This window comes from Callorhinus ursinus, unplaced genomic scaffold (assembly GCF_003265705.2).
Source record: "Callorhinus ursinus isolate GAN/ISIS: 27379988/994484 unplaced genomic scaffold, GSC_fseal_2.0 scaffold4, whole genome shotgun sequence".
In the NCBI taxonomy this organism is placed as follows: Eukaryota; Metazoa; Chordata; class Mammalia; order Carnivora; family Otariidae; genus Callorhinus; species Callorhinus ursinus.
This window is the reverse complement of record NW_027397066.1, coordinates 60468691-60482361: the sequence shown is the minus strand read 5'-3', so window position 1 is coordinate 60482361 and position 13671 is coordinate 60468691. Positions and strand designations below refer to the sequence as shown.

Genomic DNA, 13671 nt, shown 5'->3' with positions numbered 1-13671 from the left:
ACCAATGATATTGAGCATCTTTTCATGTGCTTATTGGAAATTTTTATATATTCTCTGGAGAAATGTCGATTCAGATCCTTTGCCCATCTTTTAATTGAGTTATTCATCTTTCTATTGTTGGGTTATGAGAGTTCTTTATATATTCTAGATACTATGCTACGATCAGATATATGATTTGCAAATATTTTCTCCAACTTTATAGATTGTCTTTTCACTTTCTTGGTAGCTTCCTTTGATGCACAAAATTTTTTAATTAAAAAAAAAGTCCAATTTATCTTTTTTTTTGGTGGTGTTTTTGGTGTCATATCTAAGAAACCATGACATAATCCAAGGTCACAGAGATTTACATCTATTTTTTTTCTAAGAGTTTTATACTTTTAGCTCTTCCAATTAGGCCTTTGATTCATTTTGAGTCAATTTTTGTTGGTAGTCCAAGGTAGGGGGTTTAGCTTCATTCTTTTACATGAGGATATCCAGTTGTCTACTATCATATGTTGAAAAAACAATTCTTTCCCCATTGAATGGTCTTGGAACCCTTGTTAAAAAAAATCAATTGACCATAGGTGTATGGGTCCAAAGGCTTTTAATAAGCAAAATAAATTATATGTTTGGGATGACTTAATGCATGGTTTCTCAGGAGTGGCACTATTGACATGTTGGTCTGAATAATTCTTTGTTTTGGGGTCCATCCTGTGTATTGTAAGATATTTAGCAGCATCCCTGGCATTTATGTACTAGATACGAGTAACACTTACCACCACCCAGGTCATGACAATCAAAAATGTCTCCAGAGGAAGGGAAGTAAAACTGCTCCGAGTTGAGAACCACTGGTGATCCATTGGTTTTGTGCCACCCTCCTGGGAGTTTAAACTAGATACAAGGCCTTGGGTATCTTTGTTCAACAGTAAGGAACAGCTGTCCCTGCAAGAATGTCAGAGGAAGTGAACATTGGAAACTAGACTGACTCACTGATGTGAGTTTCTCTCTCTGCTAAGGGTTCATCTCACTGGACGAGTTCAGGCAGACTTGGAAGCTGTTCAGCTCTCATATGAACATTGACATCACAGATGACTGCATCTGTGACCTTGCCCGGAGCATTGACTTCAACAAGGATGGCCATATCGACATCAATGAGTTCCTGGAGGCCTTCCGCCTTGTGGAGCAATCCTGCACGGAGGCCGATACCTCAGATTGCCCCCAGGCCACAAACACTAAGGGCAGTGGCTGCAGCAAGCCCGGCACACCCTAAGAACAGCCTGGTGTCCGGCTCCCATGGTGCCTCATATCCAAGACTGAGCTTGTCCCTGGAATAGCTCCCTTATTCTCCAGAGGTTTGTGGAATTTTAGGCTGAGAAATTGCCTACCAGTGTGCGTCAGAATCAGCTCTTTGGGTGTGTGTTTGTGTGTGTGTGTGTGTGTGTGTGTGTGTGTGTGTGTGTGTTTAAATATATAGGTACCCCATCCCCATCTCAGAAGTTTCACAGGGTAAGACCCAGGTATAAATATTTTAAATTCTCAAGTCTACCCCAGTTAAGAACCACTGATAATTCAATCCCCTCATTGTTTTCATTTTATACATTTTAATTATTGTGGGTTTTTTTTTAAGATTTTATTTATTTATTTGACAGAGACAGCAAGAGAGGGAACACAAGCAGGGGGAGCGGGAGAGGGAGAAGCAGGCTTCCCGCTAAGCAGGGAGCCTGATGCGGGCCTCGATCCCAGGACCCCGGGATCATGACCTGAGCTGAAGGCAGATGCTTAATGACTGAGCCACCCAGGCGGCCCTTAATTATTGTTTTAAAAAAATCTTATTGATAAAGGAAAGTTATGAAAAATTGTGCAATCCCATGACCCAAACATGGATTCTTTTCATTATTTACTTTTTCTTTTTATAACTATAGTTTTTATATAATTTAGTGTTCTGCTTTTTTAAAAAATAAATTCACATCTACTTGTAAATACTTTCCTGTGTTGCTACATAGTCCTCATGATTATTAGTTTAATGGCTGCATAATTTTCTTTCAGTTGGACGCACTGTAATTTGTTCAGCCACTCTCCAGGGGTGAAACATGTGCATTGTTTTTAGTTTTTCATTATTATCAATAACACCGTGGTTAATAACTTTGTGCGTATAGCTTGTTTTACAAGTCTTTGGAATTATACATTGTCTTAAGATAAAATCCCAGGAATGGATTACTTTGTCACAGAGTACCTTATCAGTCTATAAGAAGATTTCCTATAAGGAATTGGCTCACATGATTATGGAGGCTGCGAAATCCCAAGAGGTGCAGTCAGCAAGCTGGAGACCCAGGAGAGCTGATCGTGGTGTGGTCCCCATCCAAGTCTGCAGGCCTAAGTACCAGGATGGCCGATGGTTTAAGTATAGCCTGAGCTTGAATCCAAAGGCAAGAAGGCAGGTGTCTCAGCTCAAAGAAGAAAGTCAAGCAGAGAGAGAGAATTCTTTTTTACTCAGCCTTTTATTCTATCCAGGCCTACAGGGAACAGGATGAGGCCCACCCACATTAGGGAGGGCAATCTGCTTTACTCAGTCTACCAATTCAAATGTTAACCTCATTGGGTGTACTCAGAAATAACATCTAACCAAAAATCTGGGCATCCATGGTCAAGTTGACACAGGTGTGAACATTTTAATGGCAGCTTGCTTTTTAGGACTGAGCACATCCATGAACTCACAAGCTCTGAGTGCGATCATCTGTAATTTTTGCTAGGGGTGAATGTTGGTATTTCTGTGCTGTTTTAATCTACCTTTCTGACTTAGTGTCTCCCCACCTCATTTTATTTTTAAAGGAAGTTGAGGTCCAGAAAGCTAGCTTGGTAAATGATCTAGTTAATGACACAGCCAGGACCAGGACCCGTAATCCCTGCTCCAGACAGTGTTCTTTCCAGTTTGGCCAGGACTACATCATCTGTTTGGTTTGACATTGAGCGAGCCCTTTTTCTTCTGTGGCAAACAATCTCTAAAGTGCCTCCTGCCCTCAATGATTTCCTGCCTCCTGGTGTTCTTGCCTTTGTGTGATGCCTCCCCGTGAACAGAGGCAGGACCTGTGCCTTGCTTCTAACCAACAGAATACGGCAGAAGTGGTGGGTGTTAATCCTGTGATTACATTACATTATGTAAAAATGTTTGTTAGTAGCCTGGAGCAAAAGATGCTCCTAGCTGGCTTGACAAAGCAACAGGTGATGTTGAAGGAACCCATGTGGCAAGGAACTTTGGGTGGCTTGTAGGATTTACAGATGGCTTCCAATGGGTGGCTACACAAAGCCAGGGTCTTCAATCATACAGCTGTAAGGACATACATTTTGCAAACAACCTGATTTAGCTTGGAAGCAGATTATTCCAGATGTAATTGAGCCTCCAGATGGAAAGGCAGCCTGGCCAACACCTTGACTGCAGGTGTGTGAGACCTTGAGCTGAGGATGTAGTAAAGCCATGCCCAGACTCCTGGCCCACAAAAACTATTAGATAATAAATGTATGTTGTTCTAAGCCACTAAGTTTGTGGTCATTTGCTCCAGAGCATAGAAAACGAACACAACTTGCTTCTTGGAAAATGTTTTATTTTCTTATTCTACTACTCTAGAAAAGTCTGGATTTCCTTCGGTGAGTACAATCCAGAGAAGAGTTAAGATATTTTAGTGAATACATACGACCCATGTGTTTATCTTGCCTGAATTAGTAACTAAGAGATCAAATATACTAGTGAATTTATGGGTTTTTTTTTTTTTTAAGATTTTATTTATTTATTTGAGAGAGAGAGAGAGAGCACCAGCAGTGGAGAGGGGCGGAGGGAGAGAAGCAGATTCCCTGCAGAGCTTGACACGGGGCTCGATCCCAGGACCTTGAGATCATGACCCGAGCTGAAGGCAGATGCTTAAACCACTGAGCCACCCAAGCGCCCCTGAATTCATGTTTATATCTGTCTGACACATCTTGTGCAAACAGCTCAAATTCAACAAATAAAGTGCTTGTTATTTTCATGTCATTTCATTACATTCCCCACTTCATTGTGATAAAGGTAAGCAAATATTCTGAGGCTTAAAAGGAACAATTCATAAAACAAACAAAAGGATAACTCAGTGTCAATGAGATAGAGCTTTGGGGATTTACTCACATCTGGGCAATGGCCCACGAAGACCATCTCTCTCCAAACAAAGGCAAGGGTGAGGCTTTATCAAGGCAAAAGCTACAAAGCTTCACAAGTGATGGGTAGTTTAAACAAGTCCTTGGCTTGTCGATCCAGAACCGGTTGGTTGTAGTGGAGCTCGGTGGGTTGATTGCTAAACCCGGAGGTCCTTTCTTGAGTGTAGATAGCACAATCACAGATTCATATCAAGCTGTTCTGCTCATTCTAACCAGTTTTCTGGGAAGCATCTTGCCTTCTTCAGGGGCACTCACTGTTTGCTCTCTTACAGCCTTCTGGCTCTGTGTCCCGCAGTGGGCAAGTCCTATGCACACACTCAAGGCTCAGAAAAGATTTCCTTTCTCCATTAGCATAGTGAATTGGTAGGGAATTGTTTCAAGGGAGTTTTAATTTAAAAGGAATTTTAAAATTGTACAAGGAAGAAATAGCAAAATCATACCTTTAATCCAGTGATGTGGCCTTAAACTGCTAATTAAAATCATCTGGGGAGCTTTTATTTATTTTTTCAAAGATTTTATTTATTTATTTGAGAGAGAAAGAATGAGACAGAGCATGAGAGGGGGGAGGGTCAGAGGGAGAAGCAGACTCCCTGCTGAGCGGGGAGTCTGATGCGGGATTCCATCCTAGGACTCCAGGATCATGACCTGAGCTGAAGGCAGTCACAACCAACTGAGCCACCCAGGAACCCTCTGGGGAGCTTTTAAAACATAGGCTGCCTGTGGCCTCACTCCAGATGGACTAAATCAAAATCTCTTGAGGCCATGCTATTGGAATGTTTAAAATGCTCCCCAGGTGATTCTGACGTGCAGCCAGGCTTGAGTCCTGCTGAGCTAACTGGTTTACCCTGCAATAGTGAAGGGTGATTATTTGGTAAGACTCTAAGCACTTTTTGCACTGGTTTAACTGTAAGTATGAGAGGCCAATTCAGAAACCTAACAATTTAGATTTAAGATGAGGAAAGTGCTCAATACCCCCAAGTAGTATTAACAGACTGATGGAGAGAGATGAAACATATCTACTTCACTTGGAGCTTTAATGGACATTCAAAACTTAACATTTACAAGATAAGCTCCTATATTCCCCCCAAAATCTTTCCTCTTATGATCGGATTATATGTCAATTTCATCCTACCAGTTTCCTTATGCAAAACAAGCAAAAAAAAAAGAAAACCCACACAAAACCCAAAAGACTTCTTTTTTTTTTTTTAAAGATTTTATTTATTGTGCTCGCTTCGGCAGCACATATACTAAAGATTTTATTTATTTATTCATGAGAGACAGAGAGAGTGAGAGAGAGAGAGAAGCAGAGGGAGAAGCAGGCTCCCAAGGAGCAGGGAGCCCGATGCAGGACTCGATCCCAGGACCCTGGGACCATGACCTGAGCCGAAGGCAGACGCTTAACCATCTGAGCCACCCAGGCGCCCCCCAAAAGACTTCTTTTACTCATTTCCCACATCCAGTCCATCAAATCTTGTTGACTCCACCTTCAAAACACATCCAGAATGGAACTTCTTCTTACTCCTCCCTAGTCTAAGCCATATCATTTCTCACTCTCTCCACTTCCTCCATTACCTACATAGCAGTGATTCTTGAAGCGTTTGATCACAGGATCCTTTTACACTATTAAATATTATTGAAGGTCCCAAAGAGCCTTTCCTTATATGGGTTATATCTGTTGATGTTTCCTGTATTAGAAACTGAAACTGAGAAATAGCTAAGATACTTATTAATTGTTTAAAAAGAACAAGATATCTATTAAATGTCAACATAAATAACATATTTTTATTTTGAAGTAATTATAGACTATAAGAAGTTAAATAATGCAGAGAGATCCCATGTTCCCATCACCCTCCTCCATCTTACTTCACTACAATGAATTATCAAAATCAAGAAATTGATAATAAATAACATATTTTAAAGAAGATTAACTATATATCACAAAACAAAAAAAATAGTAAGAAGAGTGGCATTGTTTTACATATTTGAAAATCTCTTCAATGTCTGGCTTATTGGAAGACAGCTGGATTATTCTATCTGCTTCTGCTGGCAATCTGCTGTGATGTGTTTTGTTGGCTGAAGTATATGAAAAAAATCCAGCCTCGTGCAGATATGTAATTGAAAAAGAATGGAGTATTTTAATAACCTTTTCAGATAATTGTGTGTAATCAAACAGTTTTCTTTGATACTACACCAAAATTTGACAAATGGTAGTTCTTAAACGCTAGTAGAAATGAGTAATTTAAACCATATCCATAAATGTTTTGTGCAGTCAACACCATACAGCCAAAGACCACCAGGAACACACCTATAACTGAACAAAGTTAGGTTTGCTGGTGTTCCAACCCAGCCAATAGCAGCCCCAGCTGATAACACATGGAGCAGAAGAATCACCCAGCTGAGCCTCATTAACCCACAGATCATGAAATATAATAAATGGTTATTGTTGTCTTAAGCCACTAGCTTTTGGGATAATTGCATAAATAACCCAAAACATTGACAATCCAAAGAATTAAAGTTTAGCCTTGTTAATCAAAATGGAAGGATAATTTTAGGAAGTGCTCATACATCCCCAAAACATTGTTTTCTAAGAATATACTAATAATCATGAAAGTCTTTTTCTGTTTTGAGATTTTTGACATGTCTTCAATTCGTAAGTATTTTGGGGCTTTGTTGTTATTTATTAAACAATTACACCTGCTGCTGGACATAGAATACACATGCAGGTATAATTAATGTTTCATAAATCTTTAACAATCATTGCTTTAAATGTGAGCATTTATTTCTATAGAACTCAAACATTTGATCTGTATTTTAATTTTAATTAATTAATTTATGTATTTTTTTAAAGATTTTATTTATTTATGTAAGAGAGAAAGAGAGCACAAGCAGGGGCAGAGGCAGAGGTAAAAGCAGACTCCCCACTGAGTGGGAAGCCCAACGCAGGGCCCGATCCCAGGATGCTGGGATCATGATCTGAGGGGAAGTCGGATGCTCCACCGACTGAGCCACCCAGGTGTTCCTCTATTTTAATTTTATGTATGTATTTATTTATTTATTTTAAAGATTTTATTTATTTTTCAACAGAGAGAGAGAGAGACAGCGAGAGAGCGAACACAAGTAGGGGGAGTGGGAAAGGGAGAAGCAAGCTTCCTGCCGAGCAGGGAGCCCGATGTGGGACTCGATCCCAGGACCCTGGGATCATGACCTGAGCTGAAGGCAGACGCTTAATGACTGAGCCACCCAGGCACCCTCTATTTTAATTTTAAAACAAAGGCATAAAGTTCTCAATTTCCAGGTTATTGTTTTGAAATATTTCCCAGTTACAGACTCAGAGTCTTGTGAATTATAAGGGACTTTAGATAGTAAGTACAACCTCAAAACCACTTCCTGGCAGGCATCTGCTGGAACGCTCCAGGGAGGAGGTCACTGCTTTTAGAGGCTGCCTAGTTCTATTTGGGGAGAGATGTATGTGTTTAAGAAGTTCTCTCTGGTGTCAAACATCAGCCTAGTAAGAGATCTGAAATCAGAAGATTTGGACTTCAGGTCTTGGCTATGGGATCTGGGAGGTCACCTGTCTGACTCCCCAAGATCCAGCTCTTTAGGAGGCAAGGAGTAGCCCTAAATACCTACACAGGTGTGTTGAGATTCTGGGGACAAATTAACACAAAACCAGAAGCAGAATTATCTTGACATAACCCTCACCTTCGTCTTAGTAAATGATACAGAGCTGAACCTCTTTATTACTGACTGATTATAAACCATTTTATTTTTTCTCCCAGAAGAAGATAATTTTAAGCATGCATTTCTTTTTGCAAACAGATTAGATTCATTAATACATTTCATTTTATCTTAATTTTAAACAGTTCAAATGTACTCACTTGGGTTTTTTTCCCTTTCTTTTTCACTAAATTGATTTTTCTGGTATCTTATATTTATGGCAAATGATAGTGGTTTTTCAATTATGGTATTGAGGTAATGTTTTCTTTTAAAATAAAAGTGTTCATAGTGGGGGGTGCCTGGGTGTCTTAGTCGTTAAGCGTCCGCCTTCAGCTCAGGTCATGATCCCAGGGTCCTGGGATCAGGCCCCGAGTCGGACTTCCCGCTCGGTGGGGAGTCTGCTTCTCCCTCTCCCTCTGCCTCTGCTCCTTGCTCATGCTCTTTCTCTCAAATAAATAAATAAAATAAAAAAAAAAAGTGTTCATACTTAACTGGTAAGGGAGATACCATGATTATGAAGGTGGTTTTCCCAGGGTGAGGCTTATCCGTTGCACTCCGAATGTGCTGACCCCTGCAATTTCCCCAAATGTAGGAAACTCAACTGCATAATTTGTGGTAGTGGGGGACTACATTCATACTCTGCCCTAAAAAAATAAATAAAATAAAATAAAATAAAATAAAATAAAATAAAATAAAATAAAACAAAACAAAATAAAATAAAATACAAGTGTCCACAGAGTTTCAGAAACATTGGCCTTGCAGATGAAGTCTAAACTCTATGATCTAACCTGTGCCCACTTCTGCAGTCTCAAATCTGAGCTGCTTCCCAAACCCTTTCTAGCCACTTGTATCTCCCTACGGTCCCCCAATTATACTCTACCTTTCACAGAGTGTTTTCTGGATCCTAAATGGCCCATGCCCCCATTGGCCTAGCTTCATTCTTCTTCAAGACCCCGCTCAAATGCCTTCTCCTCTATGAAGCCTTCCAGTGACCCGTCCCCTCCTCAATTGCTTCTCTGGGCCATGAACTTGCTTTGCGTTCCTTCCAGTAGAGTCTGATTCACACACTTGGCAGCAGTGACTGGTTTACATGCCAGTCTCCACCGGCTCCTTAAGAACCCAGGGCAGATGTCATGTCCTATTCGCCATGGTGTCGCTGGCAACTGGCCAGGCCCACACTAGGCACTCCATAAATATCATTTGCGTTAGTGAATATTAATAAAGGCCAAAAAGATCCTTGTTTCTGAATTGGAATCCACCACCAGCTTACAAATTCAGCATGAAATGTCTCTGGAAGATTAATGGTCTGAAAAAAAAAATGGATCACACCGAACTCAACCCAGTCATGGCAACAAAAATTCCTTTTTTAAAAAACAAAAAGATTAAAAAACAACTACACAAAGATTTTTACTTAAATGATCATATGGTGGTCTTGTGAGCACGTGGGGAAACAGGCACCCTCAGACATTGTTGGTAAATGTATACATTGGTGAAAAAATGCTCATTCTCTTTGACCTAATAATTCCACTGCCAGATGACTATCTTCAGAAACACTCTTAAAAGTATAAAAACCACACACACAGAGATGTTTGTGGCAACATTGCTTATAATAGAAAAAAAAATATTAAATCTACCCCAAGTCTATTAATGAGGGATGCGGTAAATAAATTATGCACACACATCCCCTCCTCCTACAAAATACCATGCAACCATTAAATAGAATACCCTACCATTACCATTAGCCATGGTTACTCCTGGGGTATGAGTTCACGTGAGTCTTTATTCACAGAGCGCCCCAGGAAAGTTGTGAGGGAAATCTCGGAAACAAATCTTATCACCAAGGCTATTATTATTACTCAATATCCTTTGAGGTTTTCTAATCCTCATGGGATAGTTTTGCAATTGAAAAAATACAATAAAAATACATATTTGAAAACTAAAAAAGGGCCTCTACGCCTTAAAATTATGCTTTTAAAGCCGCTAGGTGTCACCCTGAGCAAAGGCTCTGAGTCTCAGCAGTTACTGCCAGAAAATGTTGATCCCTTATCAATCAGCTAGAAATAGCCTGTAATCTGGTCTCAGGGAAACGCTGACTTCCGGTCCCATAGAAGTCCTGGCGCCAAGTGGTTGAATCAGGGAAGGAGAGGCAGGAACAGACAGGTGAAGCCAGGACATGGGGCGGGGGGAGGCAGGGCTCAGCCTGCGGCCGGAGTTGGTAAGGGGATCCTCACACACCGCACACCGTGGCACAGTCTCGCAGCTCCCTCCTTATTTCTGGGCCATGAATTTACGTGCATAGGCTGTCTAGACTTGACAATTGGTTTTGTTTCCAAAATGGCTACCTTCAGGCAAAACCCTTCCAGCACCTAGGAAGGAGTTTTGAAAAAAAAAACCAAAAAATCCAACCAGAATCTGATCAAACTTCTGGTACCTACTAAATTACAGGAGCTACAAGGCCCAGAGGAGTGTGCTAAGTGACAGCAGGAGTTTGCAGTCAAGCAAAATCCAGGATGGGGACCATATGGGACAAATGACCTGGTTTCTTCAAAAATAAATTACAGGGAGACAAGACAAAAAGAGATGAAAAGGATGCCCTGATTAAAAGAGGATTAAGATCCATATCAAGCAATTGCAATGTATAGAATTTACTTGGATCCCTGATCAAATAAATTAAAAAAAAAATGACAATCAGAGATGTGTGAATACTGACCAGGTATGTGATGATATTAAGGGATTATTATTCATTTCTTAGGTATGATAACGATTTTGAGATTATTTTGCTTTCGAGTCCTTAGAGAAACATACTGAAATATTTACTGGAAGGGTTTCAAAATAGGAAGCAGTGGATGAGAATATAGATGAAATCACACCGGCCCTGAGTTGATCATTATTGAGGCTGGTTGATGATTACATGAAAGTTAATTATACTATTTTTTTACATCCTTTGTTTGAATTTTTCTGTCATAAGCATTGTTTAAAATTAGACACCAGTGTTCCGGTAGGAGTAGATTCCATACTTGCCAAAGCAAACAACCAAACAAGCGGTCTAACCATCATAGTCATCAAACTTCTGAGTGGACAAAAGTTAGATAAACACCGTTTATTTGTTTTGTGGAAATGGGGGGAGGGGAATCACCTCATCTCATTCAGCCTCAGTTTCCTCATCTCTAAGGTGGGCATCATACAACAGTATTTTCCAGGGGAGGCATGAGATGTACATGAGAGAAGCATATGAAAGAGTATTCTGGAATCCATAAAGTACTACCCAAGTACTAACACGGTTTATGTGTTAACACTAGCTCATTTATTCACACATGCGTTCTATAAACATTTATGGGATGCCAGATGCTGTGTTAGCATCACGGATACCAATCTGGGGCTCTATATGATTTAACTCTGCTTTGTCTAATTCAGTGTTTCTCAAGCCCTAGGTGTACATTAAGGATCCCAATGCCTGGGCATCACCCCAGACCAATTGAATCAGAATCTCTAGGTATGGGTCCTGGCATGGGGATTTTTAAATTTTTTAAGCTTCACAAGTGATTGATTCTACTGTGCATCCAGGGTTGAGAACCATTTGTCCCTTTGATCTTTGATCAATGAATAGTGCTGAGCAGTCATTACAAAGATTGGATCTTGGTTTATGTGGTTCTCAAACAACTTTTAATGACCGGAGGCATCGTCTAGGTGTTCACTTTCTGGAAGAACAGGCTTCATCCTGCTAGACAGCCATGCTGTCCTCTGGCCACACCTGACATCGTTGTTGCTGACACAAGAGTAAGACAATTTCAGATATTTTCTGTGGAATTTAACGTTGTGTTTTTCTTCCTTGTAGGGAATTTATCTTTTCTGATTATAAAAGCTTTTGGGTTTTGTAAACTTCCCCGTTTCAGATATGAGCCAGGGAGACCGTTCAGAATTCCTGAGTCACATGCCAGGTCAGACCTTCCAGAATTTGCACCCCTGAGTCATGCTGAGCCCTGAAACCGCAGGGCTTGAGGTCGGAGAGCTGTGAGCCTGGCTGCACCATTCTACCCAGCACAGAATTCCCCGGCAGCAACTTCCTGTTCCATCTTCCTATTTGTTCCAGAAGGTTCTGAAAAGAAATAGGATCAATGGAAATGCCTAAGAAAGGAAAGAAAATCTTGGTGAAGAAAGTAAAATTTCTGGAGAGACAAGATAAAATAATGCTGTGAGAGCAGAGTCCCAGATTTTCCAAGTCTCTGCCTTGGAGGTAGGAGTTGTATAAAGCCATGGCAATAAAGATTTACTTGCAGTGGCATCTTACTTGACTTCTCACTACATATCCAGGCACCTTTCTCCTTCAACACATAGGCTCAAATGCAAGCACCTAGATGGGACCTTTCTGGGCACAGAGGAAGCCAAGAGGGAAGAAAGCATATGCTCAAGAATCACAGATGCTAAGTGAAACCCCAGCTCCGACCCGTACCTGCTGTGCAATCTTGAGTAAAATGTTTAGATGTTTTCCTCTTGGTAAAGTAGGGTTCATGGCGGTACCTACTTCATAAGGTTGCTGGAGGATAAAAGGCGATGAAACTGAAATGAGATTAAATGAGATAAAGAATGCTTAGCACAGCGTCCACTGAATAAGAAACTATAAGTTTATCAGAGGATCTACTACCAGAAGTCCCCTAGGTCAATGTTCCTTATACTTCTCTATGCATATGAAGTGCCTGGAGACCTTGTTTAAAAGCACATTCAGGGTACAGAGTTCTAGTCTGGGAAGATGGAGAAGTTCTGGAATGGAGTGTGAGGTTGCACAACAATGTGAATGTACTTCACGCCGCTGAACTGTACATTTAAAAATGGGTAAGATGGCAAATTTTGGTATGTACATTTACAATATATTAAAAAACTTCAACCAACCAACCAACCAACCAACCACACATTCAGTAGCATTTCTAGCAAGCTCCCGGGCTGATGATCTGGTTTGAAGACCACACTTTGAGCAGCAAAGTCCTCTAAGTAATGAACAACTACCATCCCAAGTCACACTGCACTTTACAGTGTACATAAGGCATTTCTCTATCCCCGCTTTCTGTGACCCCCACAGTACCAGCACGCGTGACTGTAGCTAGAGCAGATGCAATTCTTCCTCACCTACAGACAACACCTTTGTCTTGGTCAGATCAGGGCTGTCTCTTTATATAGGCAGATAGGATCTTACTTGAGGGACTCTCCAATTTTTGCTGTTTTGCTGCCTTTTTTAGGCCAAGTCTCCCAAGCAAATGCTTCCCACATCAATTGAGTCCTTGTCTTCCCCATTTATGTTTGTACTTCAGACTACAGATGGGCCCTGTGGCCCAAAGAGGGAACATTTGGGATGCCTGGGTGGCTCAGTCGGTTAAGCGTCTGCCTTTGGCTTGGGTCATGATCTCAGGGTCCTGGGATCAAGTCCTGCATCAGGCCCCCTGCTCAGCAGAGAGTTTGCTTCTCCCTCTGCCGCTCCCCCTGCTTGTGCTCTCTCTCTCTCTCTGACAAATAAATAAATAAAAATCTTAAAAATAAATAAATAGGGAACATTGGCTTCACCGCTTGGGTGCTTGCCTCCCTCCCAGTCTGGTAGGAAACATTTCAAACATTTTCTCTGTATTTACCATTTTACTGGTAGGACACATGGAAAAGCGCTGTGTCATATCTCTTGAGCATGGGACATGACAGCATTGGCTGGAATTCTGGTCTCCGTTTAGCTGTCACTGCTCCCCATCTGCAAGTGAAAACAGAGCTGGGATCTCCCGACTATCCTGTGCGAGCCACACAATCAATGTCTCC

General features: G+C 41.0%; 1 protein-coding gene and 1 non-coding gene across 2 annotated transcripts in view; both read left to right on the top strand.

The window, feature by feature from the left end:
• The window catches only part of PPEF2 (protein phosphatase with EF-hand domain 2), a 36827-nt gene extending 34918 nt beyond the window's left edge, over positions 1-1909 (top strand). The window contains exon 16 of the mRNA XM_025887308.2: positions 996-1909. Coding sequence (XP_025743093.1) covers positions 996-1249 — 254 coding nt within the window. The 3' untranslated portion in view covers positions 1250-1909. The remainder of the gene's footprint in view (positions 1-995) is intronic.
• A 6452-nt stretch (positions 1910-8361) lies between these two features.
• LOC112836165 (U1 spliceosomal RNA) lies at positions 8362-8525 on the top strand. Its single transcript, XR_003211412.1, has one exon. It is a non-coding gene; the product is annotated as a U1 spliceosomal RNA (small nuclear RNA).
• Positions 8526-13671: the final 5146 nt, after the last annotated feature.